Genomic DNA, 19,267 nt, shown 5'->3' with positions numbered 1-19,267 from the left:
CCAGCTTTCACAGAAAGCACTTTAATTAAATCAGAAGGTGTTTTCAACATCGCAGAACAAAGTGTACTGGTGTCATTGCCCTCAGCAAACTTAAACATCTCCTCCCACGCGGTGACACAAAGCTACACGCAGACCTGTCGTCTTCCTCACTACACCGCTAACATGTCGCGCATCTGCAGCCCACAAGTCCTTGGCTCATCCCCTGGGTTATTGCATCTGAAACAAATAACTTTCATGCCAACTTCACTTCCCTCGGCGACATAAGAGGCCAGACTCCCAGCAGAGAGCACAAAGCTATAACACAGACTTCTGGCTTCCCTTAACTCAGGAAGTCATCAGAGGCGCTGCACAGAAGAAGAAAAAGAAAAGTGACAGAAGGAGGAGGGGGGGAGTCGAAATTAAGAAGCAGCGATAGCGAGTGTAACAGATACAAACTTTTGTCAGAAAGCGACAAAAAGGGTAGGGGGATTACTGAAGAATTAGAATTACCACATGCTGAAGTTAATTAGTGCTAGTTGGCGAATCGCTTCCAATTGAAAACCCTGACTTTTTTCTTTTTTTTTACAGTGAAGCAGAATGCAGGAATTAATGTCACTGTGCAGATGGGAGTTTTTAATTCCTCTGGCACCCTATCAGATACAGTCATGCCCCAGCTTCAAATCCTATAAAGCTAACTTTCTGTTTTACAGTTTTAAATAGAGCTATCTTTTATATTTACTTACTTCCAATACATTTTTTCACTCACTAAAAAAAGAAAAAAAGCAGTTTAGCAGATATACTTAAAAAATATATATATTTTCTCCTTTAGTTTGTGCAGGTTTTTGTTTTCCTGAAGCTGTTTACGCACATGAAAAGAGGCCAAAATAAATAAAAAAAATCCACATCTGACAGCGTGGTGCAGTCTACGGAGCAGTCGACTGATTAGTTGGTGCACCCAAAAAAAAAAATCAGCTTGCATGTGCTCAGGCGCCTTATGTAAAGACCATAAAGGCATAAAAAACAAGCAATCAAGGTCTTTTGATTTTTTTTATTTATTTTTGTGTAAGGGAATGAATAGGAGCTTAAATGAGAGGGTTTAGAACTTTTAAAAATCAACTGCACAGGATTTCCTCCCTCACGAGTCGCTAATTAGAAGCACGTTTCTCTCTCCTCCTGTCGCTCACATTCTCGGATTCTAGATGAATCCATACAGACGCTGCGAAATGCATTCATGCTCGTAAGCTATACCTCTGTTGTATAAAGCAGTTAGGCTAAGAAATGTCCACTACAGGGAGCACTTTTTTTTTGTCGCGCTTGCTTATGAAACATCATTAATATGGGTTTAGTGGGTGGCTAATGCGTCCCCCGCAGGAGTATTTAAGAGTATCAATCAAAATACATTCATCTGTTTTCCACTGCCAAGTGAACACTTGTCAAAAGGTAAGACTAGAGGAATTTTCTTCCGGGGACATTATAGCGTGCCTCTTGCTTTCCTAGGTCCTGCTGTTTTCAGTAACCCACAGGTCAGGGGCTGTTTTGCTCTTGTAGCTAAAGGGCTAGTCAGGCATTGTGAGGTTTCAGAAGAGGTCAAAAGGACATGATTAAATGTCACAGTGATCTCTGGCCTCTCCCAGTGACTCAGAAGGAAAACTGTCAGAACAACTCACAGTTACAAGTAACAGCCAAACCATTTCAATCCTCTTTTTTTTTACCATGTGTCAGAGTACTGCGGCCCACCCAAAAACCAGAGAACCCCATGGGGTCCATCCAATCTTAAAACTTCACTCTAATCAAAATACAAGAGAAAGTGATGCATTTCCAAGAAAGCTTTATTCAAAAACCGGAAACAACACAGGCTGTTGGCTATAAATCGCTAATGCTACCCGCTCATATGCAAAATTTTAAGGCCAATGTGTGATATAAATATCCTCCTGAGGACCAGCCTATTCATTTATGTCCTTTGTAATGGGCATTTGTTTATGGTCTGTATCTTTTGACTTATTTGAGCTACCACACAAAGTCTTGATGTCCTAAATAGAGAACATCCTGGGCTTTCCATTGATATTTCATGTGTTTGGGTGGCCTCTTTTAGCTCCATAGAAGGGAGAAAATCACAAAAAAAGTTCAATGGACAGATTAATTTTTATAAATTTCATAGTAATTTATATAAATAAGCAACTGTATATATATTCAAACTAATTTTAAAGTAATTTCAGAAGTTTAAAAGGTGGACATAGCTACCATGAAGTCTCCCACTGCTTTCCAGTTTTGAAGCCTTGAGTTGTTCCACCGCCATCTTTGTTGCAAAACCCCCCAGATGTGATAAGTGATGTTGGGTCTGTCTGTGAAACAACACACTTATTGCTTAATGGCTTGTGATTGACAAGTCGTTAGCCAATGAGGGTGCTTTTACATACCACAGCCAATTCCCCTATTTTGAAACATGGTATGACCAAGATTTGCCAAACAGACTTTATTTTTGATTCAGTATGACCCAAATGGAATGAATGAGGCCATCAAATCAGAAGGATACTGTTTGCAGAGGTCGCTTAGTGGCTACATCCATGTTTTACAACATCTGTGGGGTCAATAATAAATGGCTGATTTTTAGGGCAAGCCTCAAGTGGCCATATAACAAACTGCAATTGCTGTATCGAGCACAAGTCTGAGGCTTGCCTTGAAAAGCTTCTAGTTTTCATAGTAAAAAACCAGGCAACCAACTTTGTCAGCGTTGCTTACTAGTGGTGACCACAGTCTGTGCAGTTGTGACGAGGTGTTACAGCTGCAGGGCGTGGCGAAAACAAAACAGTCCACACCTAACTGCACCCAGTGGCATTCACGTGGTCAGAGACTTATAACGCTCAGTGTGGCAGTGCTTTTCCTCCACACCACATCTGGTCGGAGTCATACTCTAATACCAGTACTGGTTTTTAAAGCTAGTAATTCTTTGATGATAGAGAAGCCAGTGTTAAAGACTGAAGACATAATGAAATGTCAGTGGTGCTGTTAGGTTAAGCTACGTTGCTTCTTTGTCCTCTCTTTTCCTTCAAGCTATAGCTGAGTCTCCCAGTGATTCCAGTACAGTTATACAAATGGTTTGGATTATAGCCAAGCCAATGGACAGTCAACACTAGCCAGTGGGTTGGGTTTAAAAGACCAACCTTCCATACTCCCCAAGTAAGCAACGCGTTTTCTTTTTCTTTTTGATTTACTTTCCACATTTCCAAGTATTCGCGCACGCACGCGACTGAAATGATTATCGACCCCATTAACAGCAGTGCAGCGGTCCTGGTGAGCTGCGCTTTATGTGTGCATGTTTTATAGGCAGAGTAGCAGAACGGTGACAGGTTAGCTGACAGCCAGAGATTTTTTAACAATACATATGTAATTGCTTTCACTGCTGCTCACGCTTTATCTTCACAGGACTCGTTGCAGCTGTATTTCACGCTGAACTTTCTTTCCCGTCCCTTATTCCCTAAACTCCTGGAAAGCATATTAGTCTGACACTTAATGTGTATCGACGTCCAGAGCAGCTGGTTTTGACTGGTTGAAAAGGCAGTGTCAGGTCATTAGTGCAGTCAGTACGCCAGCTCTCCTTCAACTGCCAAATGTACCGACAGCTTTCTGCACCGTCTCACCCCACCCTGAATACACACACACACACACCTGTCAATAAAGAAATATTACACTTTCCTAGCATTGCTTGTTTTTTTAATTAATAGCAATCCCAGATGCTTATGAGACAAACGAGGAGAATCTCTAGCTAAAACAAGTCTGCCTTCGCTCTCATCGCCCTTGCGCTCCCCGTCGTCCTCCGTCTCCTTCTCTCTAGCTCTCTGCTGTCACTCTGTCACTTACTCTCTTGCAGGTCATCACTCTCCCACATTCAAGTCTGCACTGTAAAATGCCTTCAGATTGGAAACAGCTGGGGTAGAGGGAAAAATCTCAACTTGTTTCTATATCCCACGGCCAGGAGCTGAGGTGTTCTCAGACCTGGAAGTGATTCATTCTTTAAATAACCCTGAGACACATTTCACATTTCTTTGCAGCCCAATTCTCTCTCTCACTCACTCATACTGACTCTTTTTCCCTTCCGCCCTAAAGGTGTGAAGAGTTTTGTCAGGAAAGAAATAAAAAGTTCAGTCTCATTCAGCCAATGTCAGCCATTTTGAAAGTGATCATCAGATCATTTGTTAAAGCCAATGACTCCCATACGTGTCTTTATTCCATTTGCAGCACAGTTCCAGTGCAGCATGGCACATTAACCAGACTTGGCCCCCGGGGACTGACTTTACTCCCTCTTGAGTTTTCCTTCTCAAGCCTTTCTCTGTTCCTCAGAGCAAATGAAAAACAAATGCTTCATCAGGAGGAGGCACAAGAGCATGGTTCACACCTCGTAGGCATGTCAGCTTAATGAATTGAATAACCTATTTACTTTGGAGTGCCAAGTGCAAGGACTTGTCTCGTCAATGCCGAGCTTTGCGGGAGGTGGGAGGAGAGTTAACGAACAAGATTTAACACCACCCCGTCGCCCCGCGGTAAATAAATTGTCATCAGAAAACATCTTTGTGCTGAACCATGCAATATTAAAACATGTAATGTGCAGGGGTGAGCATTCGTCAGCAGACTGCCAACGCGCTACATCTATAGAGCGTGTCTCAAGCTGGCCTGCAAGGAGAGGTCAAAGTGAAACAGTAAAACATTTTTGTTTTTGGCAGGATGTCTTTTTTTCCACGTGTGCATTTTGCTCACTAATGCACAAATGTACCTGTGTGAATCTTAATGAGGAGACCTGGCTTTCAGTGCCTCTTCTAAAGCTCTTATTCCATTTAGGTGCACAGTACTAATCTAATGGCATTAATTGTAGTCAGCTGCACTTCTCAGAAGTTGCCCGGCACATTAATAAAAAATGTTCACCTCAAATTTGCGACTCCGGAGCCACATTTGTGTTCACATTTGTTCTAGTGGCACTTTTCTCATTTGCGAGATGAAGGTTAAATGTTGATGTTGCGTAAGTTATTAGTCCCGATAGGTTGAAGAGTGCAGGTGGGGTCCAAAGGAGGACTGGATTGCAAAGCCAGTGTTGAGCTCGCTCAAGGCTGTGAGTACCGGGCCCTCTTCTCCACATAGTGCCACTTCAGATTTAATTACACTCCAAGCCAAATGGTCCATCCTACAGTGGAAAACTTGGCAAAGAGAGTTTACCTTTTGGCCTCATCACCGGAAGAAGGGAACTTATTCAAGCTCCCTGTCCTTGTTTGGACAAGACACTTCTCCTTCCACTGGGCTGATGCAGATCAAAATGACTTAAACCTGCATTCTTTCTAAATCCAGTTGCAAATGCCTCATTAGATAAAAATTCACCTGGCTTCTCACTTTAATACTCAGCAAGTTGGTGTTACCAGCCAATAATAGCTATTTTCTAATCTGTCAATATCGACATTTATAACAGCCGATAAATGAAAACTAGGCTAACTAAGTAAAACTAAACTAAAGTAGACATGGAGAAAAACACTCCTCTAACGTAATATGAGTGTTGACATTGCACAGTTTTTCCACCAGAGGGCACTATGCAATTTCTTACTTGGCAGCGCTTGTTTTTGGAACGCCACAGACACAACGACTAGGCGATCTTAGCAGAGCATAAACAAACAAATAAATAACTACTAAAACAAAAAAAGTATCGGCCAATATCGGGCTAAAAAAAACAATATCAGTCAGCTTAATAACTTTGTAAGCGCTTGATGAAATTGTGGTCTCAGTTTCTGGTTTCAAGTGTCATTTAGTACTGCATGATGTTAGCTTAAAAACATTTGGTCTCAAAAGTGATGAGCCAGAGTATAATTTAGCGGTGGGGAGATCTTGTAATTGACAAGGCGCTTGTGTCACTAATGAGTGTGTCAGTCATATCAACCCATGACTCGTGGCATATGGTTTCTAACAACTAACTGGTGACAGCCAAAATGTTTCTAGGTTTCAAAACCAGTCCGCAGACCAGTGGATGAATAAAGTCTAAAGCGTTATTTCATAAATGAATAACCATCTTCCATCCTTCCATCTCTGTCTCCTTTGTGGCTCCAGTGCCGGCGTGGGACGCACAGGTTGCTTCATCGTGATTGATGCCATGCTTGAACGTATCAAGCACGAGAAGACCGTGGATATCTACGGGCACGTCACGCTAATGCGTGCCCAGCGCAACTACATGGTGCAGACAGAGGACCAGTATGTCTTCATACATGACGCGCTCCAGGAGGCCGTCAACTGCGGCACCACCGAAGTGCCCGCCAGAAACCTATACGCCTACATCCAGAAACTGACCCAGATAGAGGGTGGAGAGAATGTCACCGGCATGGAACTTGAGTTCAAGGTATCTTAACTCTTTACCAAAGGATAAGCACTGAGCAAAACGGCTTGGGTCAAGGGCTGATTAAGAGAAATAATGCTAAAGACGGTTTTATCGTATATTACATTTTCAAACCACACCTGATGAAGTTATTTGAAAGTATTTAGAATTTACCTGCACCCCACTGGCATCCCGTACCCCACTTCACACCAAGGAGTCATTGTAATTTTTTTCCCATTCTCAATACAACTCCCAAACTATTTTCCAGCCACTATTAGGCCCCACTAGACAGCAAGGGGCCTGTGGTTTCCTCTCTATTCCAGTTAGTTGACTCACTTGTGTAACATGACATAGGATAAATTTCCCCCCTTTCTGGCTCCCCCTTCCATAGCTCCATTTCCTTCAAAAACAGGGGTCTTGGTTTACATGAAAACAGCAAACACAGGTTTTCCCCACCACAGAGCAGTTGCCAGAAGAACTTGAGCAATATACTCTGCATTTACAATGAAAGGCTCCACCAGCGTTGCTGTATATATGCTATTGCCTTGCTTGTCACGCGCCTACTTTCATTCTCTTTGATGGATGCTGATTCAACCAAGAGATTGTAAACAGGTCAGATTACACTGCTCTTCTGACTACTTAAATCTTCCTGGTGTATCCATTTCCCTGTCTTTTCATCATAACATGGGCAAAGGGCAAGCTGTGATAATAATCACTTTGATGCCATTTCCATACTTTATGGTTACATGACCCAGCTGTGTGCAGCATATTATACTTTTGATTCTTTTTCACCGCTTTCAAGGTGTGCAATTCGCTAGACTGCTCAGATCTTTATCGCTCGCAACATACCTTTGTTGTCAAACACAATCTGTCACCGGGGAAATACAGAAACATCTGAATGCCATTGTTCTTACTTGATACCCATACACTCAAGGGTATCTCTTTTTTTTCCTCCTTTTTTCCCCTGCAGCGTTTAGCTAACACTAAAGCCCATACATCACGATTCATCAGTGCCAATCTCCCCTGCAACAAGTTCAAGAACCGCCTTGTTAACATAATGCCATACGAGTCCACACGAGTGTGTCTACAGCCCATTCGAGGAGTTGAGGGCTCTGACTACATCAATGCCAGTTTCATTGATGGGTACAGGTAAGCGCTAAAATGAAAGTGAATCAACACAAGGCTTCACGTCAGTGCAAACGTAGTTCCGTGTAACATTCAGATATGCGTCCACGTTGATTATTTCCCCCCTTTGTCATGTGATTCATTTCCGCAGGCAACAGAAAGCCTACATTGCAACACAGGGACCACTGGCAGAGACCACGGAGGACTTTTGGAGGATGCTCTGGGAGCATAACTCTACTATTGTTGTAATGCTAACCAAGCTTAGAGAAATGGGCAGGGTACGGAAACACTGTTTTGCTATTCTTTTCTTCTGGCAATCTTTGAAAGAAATGAAATACAATAAGCTGTATAGTCCACTTTAGCAGTGCTTTCCTCTAGGAAATACTCTGTTTGGTTTAAGTTTAGAGAACGTAGCAGCTGAGACGTAGGGGCAAGCAGTGCTGACCCAGCTGTTACCTGTGCCATTCTCATATTGACACAAACAGACATTATATAGACTTGGTGCTAGGGAGACGGCAGGTTAAAGACAGGTTATTTTCTGGTCCGACTGCATCTTGTCCTCACGTGCAGCTCCGCCGGGTTAAAGAAGTCTAGAAAAAGTTCAGGGCTGCAGTGCATGTGTGAAAACAGCTATACTTAGATTCAGGAACTGGGAAGAAAAGCTTTGAAAGAGCAGATACAGTGTGAATTGAAAGACAGACATTTCTGGGAACGAACACAATGAAGCTAGTCTGTGAAGAGAATGTTGTGGCTCACTGTGGTATTCTATTTTTCACTTCCCACAGGAAAAGTGCCACCAGTACTGGCCAGCAGAAAGGTCGGCCAGATACCAGTACTTTGTGGTGGACCCCATGGCCGAGTATAACATGCCCCAGTATATCCTGAGAGAGTTCAAAGTGACTGATGCCAGGGTAAGCAGACACTGTTTCATAAAACATGGTTTAAAGATCAAAGGTTGTGGGAATGTATTGCTTCAGATCAGTGCTGTTTACAGTTTAGACTAGTGCTATTGTTTCTCCACGTCTGGGTTGTGACCTACCCAAGGGTCATGGAGGACACTGAGTGGATTACAGAGAGGTGCAGGTGTAGACAATTTAGAAAGAACCAAGTGAGCGTTCGAGCACACAATAGGTTATTTTAATGTCTCAAATCCCATAATGCCATTTGTTAATCACATGATTTTATTTACCAAGAAAGGAGATTTGACTAATGGGGTTGAACACGCTGGATGATGAACTGTAATTAACTCGATTTTTTTTCTGCAGCAGCAGTAATTTGCTCCAATTTTGCCATTGTATCAAATATTTGTTTACAACACCATTATGGCCTTAAGTGTAACATGTGAAGAAATATAAATATATGGAAATTATGACACATGTCAATGTGTTTAAAAAAAAAACAAATGTGGTGCCGGCAGCACTGAGCTGCCAGAGTTTTTAATTCCATCAAAGGCTTACACAGATAAATGGCACAGACTCCCTTCTTTGCAGAGTATGTTACACTGTCTCGTCAATGGGATTGCTTTCCTTATCAAGGGGATACAACATCACTTAAGTAATGCACATCCTCAAAGTCGATTCTCCAAGCACCCTGTCAAGGGTAGCACATCAAAGGAATTAGCATCTTTAGTGTTCATGTTAAATACATTCAGGTAAAATTACAGTCTTGTTTAATAACAAAACGTTTTCTCTGATGCTTTACTCTTGGCATCTGCGCAACCGCCTTTCTTCAAGATTTCACGATTGCACTGTAACGATCATGGAATGAACTGGGCTACCTGCAAAATACCTTCAGCTACATTCCTAGCTTCAATTCTCATTGTCATGACCGTTTTTCTACATTATTTCTCTCGCAGGATGGCCAGTCACGGACAGTAAGGCAGTTTCAGTTCACAGACTGGCCTGAACAAGGAGTGCCAAAATCAGGAGAGGGGTTCATTGATTTCATCGGCCAAGTACATAAAACAAAAGAGCAGTTCGGCCAAGATGGCCCTATCTCGGTCCACTGTAGGTAAGTGACCAGGATAATGCACCAAACCATCTTTGTCTTTTCAGAAGGCAAATAAAATGTAAAAAAAAAAGAAAAACATGCAAGAACATATTCACATTAGGGGATAAATTATGATGAAATTAGCAATTTCCATTCAGGGAGAAAAAAAAAACACTACTTGTAGGTTCATTAAGGTTCTGGCCAGGAGCATTGACCTCTTTGCCATCTTGATCTCTTTTCCACAGCGCGGGCGTCGGTAGAACCGGAGTTTTCATCACCCTCAGCATCGTCTTGGAACGAATGAGATATGAGGGAGTAGTAGACATCTTTCAGACAGTGAAAATGTTACGGACGCAAAGACCAGCTATGGTGCAGACAGAGGTGAGCTGTCTCCAACCCCATCCTTTGTTATTGGTGTACTTTCACACTCTAGGAAAAGCCCAACCTACATACTGTACTATAGGTGTTTGACTGTAACTAGCTACTATGTTACTAATTTGATAGTTAGCTCCAATTGCCTGAAAGGTCTGGATAGATTCCAAGCAGCCTCTTTAGCCAAACAGATGAACTAAAGCGACTATGATTAATTTAGTAGTGGAATTAAAGTAGTTTTGCCAGTTCTCCACTTCTCCATTTCAAATTTCAAGCTTTGAGAATGTAGTTTGTGTTTATTTTTGGGAAAAAATGAATTGTATCTACAGTACAGACAATTTCTTGGTTGGCTGGAATGGAAAATGTAGCGAACATGATTCTATGTAACCATCTTTTCTTCTTTGTTTCCAGGATCAATACCAGTTCTGCTACAGAGCTGGCTTGGAGTACTTGGGAAGCTTTGATCACTATGCAACGTAAAAGACCCAGTATTGGAAGATAAAAGCAGAGGGCCCTTTGGAAAAAGAAAACCCAGTGAGCCTCTCTTCTGAGCCATAAAGTCCTGCTTGAGAAAGTACTCCTTAACTCCTTGCTAACAACTCATTACATGTTGGATGTGCGACATGACTTGTCAAAAAACAAAAAGAAAAAAAAAATGATTCCCAGGAGGACCAAGTATTTCCCCAACCCCGATAAAAACCTCGCCTTGACTCAGAGTGAGGGAATCCTGACTGTTGAAGCATTACACGGAATTACCTTTTCTCTTGCTTCAAGGATTCATTTTGGGGCTCATAAAACTGAACGAAACCAACACAACAAAAAAGTAAATGAACAATAATGACATCGTCAGAAATGCATCAGTGATTATGAACCATTACGAGAGGCATCGGAAGAACACAGTATTGCGGGGGAGGGAAAAAAAACTGAATGCACATTGTAAAGAAGAAAAAAATCTGTTTCACAATCAAGTACACACAGACAACCCATCACAAAAGAAGACAATGCTTGGTCCACAAGAGCAGGACAGACTTAAAGTAACAATGAATAAATAGCCCCGTTTTCTGTCACAATGTTCATCATCTAAATTTTGGGGAAGAGGGTAAATGATCTATGAAATAAATACAAATTATTGATTTAGTTTTTTAGTACTTTATTATACAGCTGATGTGCTTTTTTTGAACTGTGTGAATTTCCTTTTTTTACACAAATTTATCGCTTGGGGAAAAAGTGATAAAATGTATTTACGTAAAGGTTCATTATTTTTTTCTCAAAGCTGTAGAACTGTTCTAACGTACAGTATGTGCTGTTTTGCAGAGGGTCTCTTTGCTTTTTCTTTTTACCCCCGCGCATTTTGTTGCACTTAGTGCACAGAACAGAATTCACACAACCAAAATGTAACTTTGTTAAAGAGTTATTTTTTGGTCTTGATTTTTCTGTTGTTTTTTTTCTAAAACAATTGATTCTTTTCCTCTGTTGGTTTTGTTTTTTCTGTCCATGATCACCTACATGGTAACTTAATTACTCCCATGAGATAAACTGGGGCTTTGTGGAATCAACAGGGATGAGCAAAGTATGAAGTTGCTGCTACCGATTATCTTAGTTCTTCCATGTTCCAATGATAAGAGAGAACCTGATGAATTCGATGACATACACGACTATATAAATATATGGTATAGATTGTCAAATATGTGAGATATATAAATATATATTATAGATATATATATTAAAGTAAATAACATTCTAAATATATTGATAAAGTACATAATTTATGAGTGAAAATATAAATGAAATATGGATCATCTATGAAATCTTTTAAATTGAGAGTTTGTGTGCTGTGGGGGAAATGAAGAGATTTTTCACTGGAATGCACATCAGTAGGACAAAACTGTATTCTGATTCAGTGCATCTTTTCTTGTGCAATAAATATGTGTGTGTTTAGATAGGGGTTTTACGTGGATATGTTGTTCACTCATTGACATTGTCGTTTCCCCCCGCGAGCGAGGCGTGGGAGTGGGAACGCCCCGGTGTTTTTTTCCGAGCTCTCGTACACTTTGTATTCAGAGACAGAGGGGTCGCGCAGCCGCACTCACGTTCCACGCAATAGGGCAAGGTACAAAGACGTCACTTTGTTGTGGTTCTTCGAAGCGTTCGGTGGTAAGGACATTTCTTTCTTTTTGCATTTAGAGTGCCTTATATTTATGCCTGTTTTTATAATGTTTCATTTAACATGTCAATGTATCCTTTGAGTAATCGAGGCATTTAGTGTAAATGTACAGTTTATTTACCTTTAGTATTCATTTGTCACATGATGAGATTATATATATGCAAATAAGAACGTTTCAAAGGTCATACGTGTCATTTTCAGTGGCCTTATTGTGGCTGTGAAGCGAATTAGCGAATTAGAGGAAAACATGTATACTGGCCTACTGGCCTTTATAGAAAACGGGCAACATTGCGAACAATTACCAGACAGGTTTTAAACAGGGATGAGACTGGTGTCAGAACTAAACAGGATAATATCCATCATGTCTTAAGGCCCAACCTAAGGTTAACCGATTCTTTACCATTTACAGTCACATTTCCCAACATTGTTTAGATTTTAAATAAAAAACGATCAGGCCAAATAAAAGCCAAGTGCACAGGTCGTCACCGAAGCGTTTCTTCTTCATGCCTTAGGTTTTTACTTTATATGTAGAGAAATACAAACTGCAAACAAAACATCATTTATGTTATCCTGACAATCCTAAACGGTGTTTCAAGCCCCCTTTTTCTTTTCTTTTTTCTGGCATAGCAGTTCGAGACAGGGGGTTTAGCTGGGTTATGTTTCAGTCTTCATGTGGAGCAGCATCTATAACTTCTCAGTACCCTCTCTGATGGCTTTGTGGATGTGCATTCCAGGTGCTTTCTTTCCCTTGTTAACTGAAGCAGCTATGTGTTATATTTGTGTCTGCTTAACTGATTACTTTTGTCATAGTTTTGAGATATAAAAGTGCTATTATTTAACCTCATGGTGGCTAATGTTACATTATGTTAATCTCAGAACACGTTGTGTTTTTCCCCCCCTTTTTTTTTAATCGATTTGTTTTCTTTTGTTTTTCATATGCATGGTTAAACGTTGCAGAACGGCCAAAGCTGGCCTGGTAGGAAGACTTGCACTTTCTCTATCTTTGTACTATGCACTGCCCTATTGATTCTAAACCCAATAATATATTACTTGAACCCATCTATAAAAAGAAAAAAAAATCTCCTTAAACGTTCACTTTGTGTGTATGTAAATAACACAAAATGGTATCAACTCTTGAAAAAGACAAAAAAAAAAAGTTTGTGGCAAAAAGAGCATCCATTCTGATGCCATGGTTACTCCAGCAGATGACTTCAGAACAATCTGTCCCCCCCGACCATCTGTTCTCGTGGCTTTGCCATTCAAGCTTGGAGTGTCATTAACAGAAATAAACGTTGTGTTCTCTGCTCTCTCTATCTATCTCTCGTCTGGATGCATAGACTGAAAATTAAATAATGAAATTGTAAAAAAAAAGAAGAAAAAAATGGCTTGTTAAAAAGATCATACAATTACCTCTGATTAGTTGTTAGCGTAAAATGTTTCTTTCTCTGAATGAAAGGAGTGCTTTTTATTTTCTTACTTAGGTTACATTGGTGGCGGAAGAAGTCTGTACGAAAACCAGTTCTTTGCTGACACGAGTTCCATTTGTTATAAATGAATTCTATTAAAAAATGTCAGTGTTATGCATCGGCGTTTCACTTGTTTCCCTCCACCTCACTTTGACTTGAAAAGACTGATGAAGCTATTTTACCCCCTACTGGTCTGGGTCCAACATATTATCCACAGTTCTCTCATGAAAGGGGAAATTGAGCCTCACCACATTTGAATAGATTTCCATCGCTCTGGTTTTTCTGTCACTGATGTCAGCCACAATGAATCATCGGGGGAACCTTTGACGAATGAAGTGCGATGTTTTCGAAGCTGCTTTGTTTTTTAACGCAGACTTTGTTCACCCTAGTAACATGGTGGAATGGTACTATTACTCAGAATTAAAACCTCAATTCGGTCATTTAAATAAAAATGCAGCTCCCTGTTGCTACGTTGAGGTTTTTGCTCCAAGTTTATGCATTTAATCTATTGTTTAAGTGTCTGTGAACTTAAAGTCTATTATGGCATTGATTAAATGTCTAAAAAACACTTTCCTCTTCATCAAATTTACATATTTACTAGGGTTTTTTCTTATTAGGTTATAATCCCTTTAAATGTTTAAATGGTTTTTACCTTTGGCTCATTTAGCGTCCATATATCCATGAAAATACAAATTAATCCTTGCTTCATCCTTCTGCTCCTTGCTTGCATAGAGGGAGATCCACACTGGTCCACACTATCCAGGTATATGTTTCGCTATTCTGAAAATCTGCAAGTCCCATAGTACATACAGAGTGCTGTTCTGATAGATCAAGCAAGTCATGGGATACATCAAAAGCTCCACAGTGGCTTGTGTACAAAAGCTAAACGAAGCATCTCTGCTCTGTGTGTGTTTGTTTCACTGTGACACACGGAGAGGAGTGGGAGCAAAGGTGGCACACGTGGTGAAACGGTGAGCAGAGGAGAGACAAGATTGCTATTTTAGATTGGTGATGTATGAGACCCTGGCTACCTAATGCTGCAGTCACACTGGGGAAAACAAGGTACAATCAAAATTACGCTTACTGTGTGCAATAAGCTTGTAAGTACAGAGCAATTAGTTGCAAACCTTCACCAATCTGTCGGAGAATGAATGCAGTCGAACCAATTTAGACCTACCAGTTGTTTGGTGACATGTTTCCTCCTGTGCAACAATCTTGGTTGCTGCAAGTTTCTTCCTGTTGAAAAGGAGTTTTTCCTTCCCACAATCGCCAAATCATAGGGAGTTGTGTGATTGTTGGGGTTTCTTTGTTGTTATGAATTGGTGCTATATAAATTTTAAATGCTGGAACTCTTTAATAACACGAGATATCCATATATCACGAATAAAATTTGAGAATCCATGTTTTTGACAATATATTATATGATGCTAAAGTATATATTGGATATCTGCTACTCTGCATCAAACCTAATAGGACAGTTTTAATCATCAGTCGGGTTGAACGTGCGTGCTGGACATTGTTCTATCCTGGATGACATTTCCCAACATGGTAAAGCGAAGGCATATTGAAAGTCAGTAAAATTGCAGAAATGCATTAAATACACATAAGAGTCCCAAATATTTATTCACTTTAGATGCGGAGGGGTCCCAAGCTTAGCATGTTTCCAGGCTTAAAATGTAAATGTATGACTTTGTGGATTATGTATGGAGCTCTAGAAAGAGCCACAATTACAGGCGACCTGCTAATGCACTGAGCCTAAACGCATCCTGTGTAGATACTAACAGAAGGCTGAAGCCTAAATGACCAAAATAAACGCAAACGCATAAAAGTAGCAACCAAAAAAGTAGCTATTCATTTAAGTGCACATAATATGGTTTTACTGGTAACAATTGGACACAAATGTTCTATTACAGACAGAATACTTACCTGCAGTAACTTCACTGAGTCACTGCGAATTAATTAAAGTCTTACTACACAAAATCTATTTATAATTAGACTACTTATTAGTCACAATAACATTAGCGGATGTTCCTCCATCAATTAGAATGTCACAAGTACAATAAAATGTCAATAACCTGAAGCAAAAGCAAGTGCGGGAACTAAAAAGAGCATTTAAAACAGTATTAAACTACTTGACAGCTGGGGAGCACAGTCAATAACTGCTTGCTGGGAGAAGTTACTCAGGAAGCTCTCCATGCGCTCAATTAGAAAACATCATTCCACATGATAGCAAATGACAGATGCCGTCAGCTTTGGCGGTGAGCTGGAGAAACATTACTCCCGAGTTTACTACTGAACGTGTTTTCTGATAACAAGCTTAACAAAGCCTTCGTCCACGTGTCAGATCACAGCAGAGTTGGAATGCAACCGATAACAAGCACCTGTCTTAAAGAGAAAATCGCGCCGTATATTATGTGTCAAAAACAATGATATACTACAAGAAATGCAGAGCGGATGTGCGGCAGTGATTTCCACAGGAGTGACACGTTGCCTTCCGCTCTTTGTTTTTACAAATCGCACCTGAAAACTCAAGACGAATAATGTACAGGATGTTGTTTACTGCGCTCGGATGTTTTCTGCTGCGTTATGAAGCATTGGAATCACATAAATTTACATTAATTTCAGCCTTGCTACCCCCACATATGCTTAGAACATTACTCCCTATGGAGGAAAAACACTGCCAAGACTAGAGACAACGTTATGAAAGCTTGAACAAACCGAACGCTCTGAATGCTTGAGTATTATATTACCATGCACGCAAAAGTTCACATGACATGCGGGGGAAACGATCGCAGATTACTGCACAGCGAGAGCGATTATAGCTTCACCTTGTTTCTGACAGTTTCGTGGAAATTGGCTAAAACGAATCCCCAAACTTCTTGGGCAATCGTGCCAGTGCAGATGTCTGCTTCACACTAGTCAAGAGTACAACAAAATAAGGAACTTCTACTGTCATCAGATTTTATTTTTCACCGGAGACTGCACTTCAGATGTGTCGAGCAGATGTTCCGTCTCCGTCTCTCAGCAGTTTTTGGAGAATTATGAAACCAACCAGCCAGTCACAACACTTTGCACAAGTCATTTCTCATTTACACCCACCCACCACCCCACTCCAACACACACACACACACACACACACACACACACACACACATTCAACGACGACAGCTTGCCTCAGTCCCCTGGTGCTTTATTTTCAACATCCTAAATTTGATGAAACATGTCCAAATGCTGCGTGGCTTTGTTGTCAGCAGTACTGAGTGGGATTTAAGAAAGACATTTATTTTAATTCTCTCAATTCTGAAAGAAGAAAAGGCCGTCTGTGCCTAATTCTACTGCAGCAACACTACATAATTGAGTGTTAAAAGAATTCAATTATATTGTCACTTCAGTTCGATCAAGAACTCAGACGCTGACTGTTCTCGGAGCTCCGTCCCTGTGCTGATAAACAATCACCTGTTACCACTTCATCAACTCGTGCATTTTGTGACTCATCTTCCTGTGGTTTTCAGTAATGTGCACTTTGGCAGCTACGTTCTGCATCTATTTTCATATGAACATTGCTGTGGATTGCTAAGTTCTCAAATATAGGTTCCGCAGGTGCAAACGAGGTGCAAAAAGACACTTTAGCTTCTTCAACGCTTTGCCAAAAACCACTGGCTTTTAAATCTTGGTGTTCTGGTTTGATGCAAATTTGCAACCCTCTTTACCCCGCCTCCCTGTCTGTGGCTGCAGAGTAGGGCTAATCACAAAGAGGTCTGGTAGCAGGATGTCTTACGAGCAAAAGTAACTTAAAAAGATGAGAAATGAGGTAGAAATGGATATCTCAGAAAAGCAGCTTAGGGTGAGAAGGTTGGAGACTGGGCCAGAGGAGGGAATGTGACTAGAGCAGGGCGATATGGCCAAAAATATTTATCACGATATATATTTGAAAATTTGCGATAACGATATAACCGACGATATAATTGATGCGAGACAAAATACAACTCCACAACATTACTAGCGCAAAAAGACAACCTTCCATTTATTTTCACTTAAACAAGAAGCTGGTTTTTATGTACATTAAAGCTTTATAAAAATGCAACAGTGCAAATGCAAATTCCTTGCTGAAAGTTTAACCAAAAGGCATTTCCAGTAGAAATGGGCTGACATATCCTGAGCATAACCATGTATAATATCCACTGAAGTTAAAAAGAGGTGCTTTGCAACATTAAACTGCAGTGTGCAGTACGCATTTTTTCGGACCATAAGGTGCACGGGATTATAAGGCACATTAAGCGAAACAAAGCAGTCAGATAAATCAAACTTTATTAAACTCATTCTTCTTGCTTCCTCCACTTCTGTACCATTGATTCATTAATGTTGAATTCTCTGGCAGCTGCTCTATTCCCATGTTGTTGCAGTATATTAATGACTAACCTCGTATTGTGGATGGATTATCTCAGTTGTTCTCCTGACTGAAGTTTGGTCCGTTTACAGCATCCTGCCATGCGATTGCATTTGTCTCTAACCATGAAGAACCTTCACGTTAACTTTTATAAGTGGAAAAGTGTTAGTGTTCGTCCTCCAGCTTCACTGTTTATGTTATGCTAACATAGCTGTGTCGCTAGCGATCACGTAGCACATCATTATATACCAGCTAGCCCAACTTCAGTAACCCTACAAACGTCACTGCTGTTTAGTTTCCTGTCTTCATTTATGTTGGAAGTGATAGCAGAGCTGTACGTTTGATTTTTTTCAGAAATCTCTCCGTCAGAACATGCAATATCATGCTTAGGTAACTAGCGAAACTAGCGAGCTAACTTCCGCTAGCTTCCTGCTAACTTCTAACTCCGTTAAATGTAATAACTTTTGTTTTCATGGATGCCTGGAAGTTAAACTTTATAGTTACACCTGGTAAAGCAGCAATGCTGATCGTTTTATTAAAGATGAAAGAATTTAGACAGTTTTTAACTCTAAGTGATGCTGCAGTGTTGTTTGACCTGAAGTATACGGAGTTTAGGACCCAGATTACTCCCATATTTAAGAGCGTCTTAATCCGACAAATATGACAATAACAACGGCCGCTTGCATGTTCTGCAAAAAAATGTGCTTTGTTGTGTATCTGACGGACAAACACCAAACCAGTTCCACATCACTGAAGTTGCACCATTTTTACAAACCAATTCTGGTTCATCTGTTTCACTCAACAATCGGCCATGTGCGTATGAAAACAAAGGCACTGCGCATGCGCGCTTTACTCCCATTCTATCGCGATATTTCATTTTCCCATCGTTGCCTAACATTATACTGATATTACCGTGAACGGTATAATATGGCCCAGCCCTAAATGTGACTATATTGGACAAAGGATGTATGTGGAACAAGCGGAAGACCAGAGAAAAGATTGATGGATGTGGTGAAGGAGGACATGCAAAGGGTTTGTGTGACAGAGGAGGATGCTAAGGATAGGATGAGATGGAGGCGCAAGACCCACGTGGTAACCTTTAAAGGGAGCAACTGAGAGAAGGCTTTGCAGCAGCCAGAGTAGTGCTGTGTTAGTGAGCGTGATTGAATAAAACAAAACAAGACAGTGTTTCACAGTATGCATATTAACATCGTATGAATGTGTGGGCATGTTGTGTGCAGTGGTAACTATGACTGTAAAAATGTTACATTAATGAAGTCTATTTAAAGCCAGGAGGGAAAACTTGCCAAAAATATTGCAGACTGCAAAATCTGATCATATTTACTGACTTATTTATTCAGTTCTATTAACATGTTTTTTAAAATAAAAGTATTCCTGTTGAAAAGATTGCCTGATTCTTTCTGCTGCAGTCTTAAGTCGTA

General features: G+C 40.5%; 1 protein-coding gene across 20 annotated transcripts in view; it reads left to right on the top strand.

Annotated features, from left to right (window-relative positions):
* LOC309701940 (receptor-type tyrosine-protein phosphatase delta-like) overlaps positions 1 to 13,552 on the top strand; it is a 409,167-nt gene extending 395,615 nt beyond the window's left edge. For all 20 annotated transcript variants that reach the window (XM_082526274.1, XM_082526271.1, XM_082526265.1 and 17 more), the window contains 7 exons: positions 6,061 to 6,346; positions 7,293 to 7,471; positions 7,599 to 7,725; positions 8,233 to 8,358; positions 9,303 to 9,457; positions 9,682 to 9,817; positions 10,220 to 13,552. In XM_082526274.1, coding sequence (XP_082382400.1) covers positions 6,061 to 6,346; positions 7,293 to 7,471; positions 7,599 to 7,725; positions 8,233 to 8,358; positions 9,303 to 9,457; positions 9,682 to 9,817; positions 10,220 to 10,288 — 1,078 coding nt within the window. In that variant the 3' untranslated portion in view covers positions 10,289 to 13,552. The remainder of the gene's footprint in view (positions 1 to 6,060; positions 6,347 to 7,292; positions 7,472 to 7,598; positions 7,726 to 8,232; positions 8,359 to 9,302; positions 9,458 to 9,681; positions 9,818 to 10,219) is intronic.
* Positions 13,553 to 19,267: the final 5,715 nt, after the last annotated feature.

Source organism: Aulonocara stuartgranti, assembly GCF_965226115.1.
Source record: "Aulonocara stuartgranti genome assembly, chromosome: 3".
NCBI lineage: Eukaryota > Metazoa > Chordata > Actinopteri > Cichliformes > Cichlidae > Aulonocara > Aulonocara stuartgranti.
The sequence above is the reverse complement of the archived record's forward strand: the minus strand, read 5'-3'. Positions and strand labels throughout refer to the sequence as shown.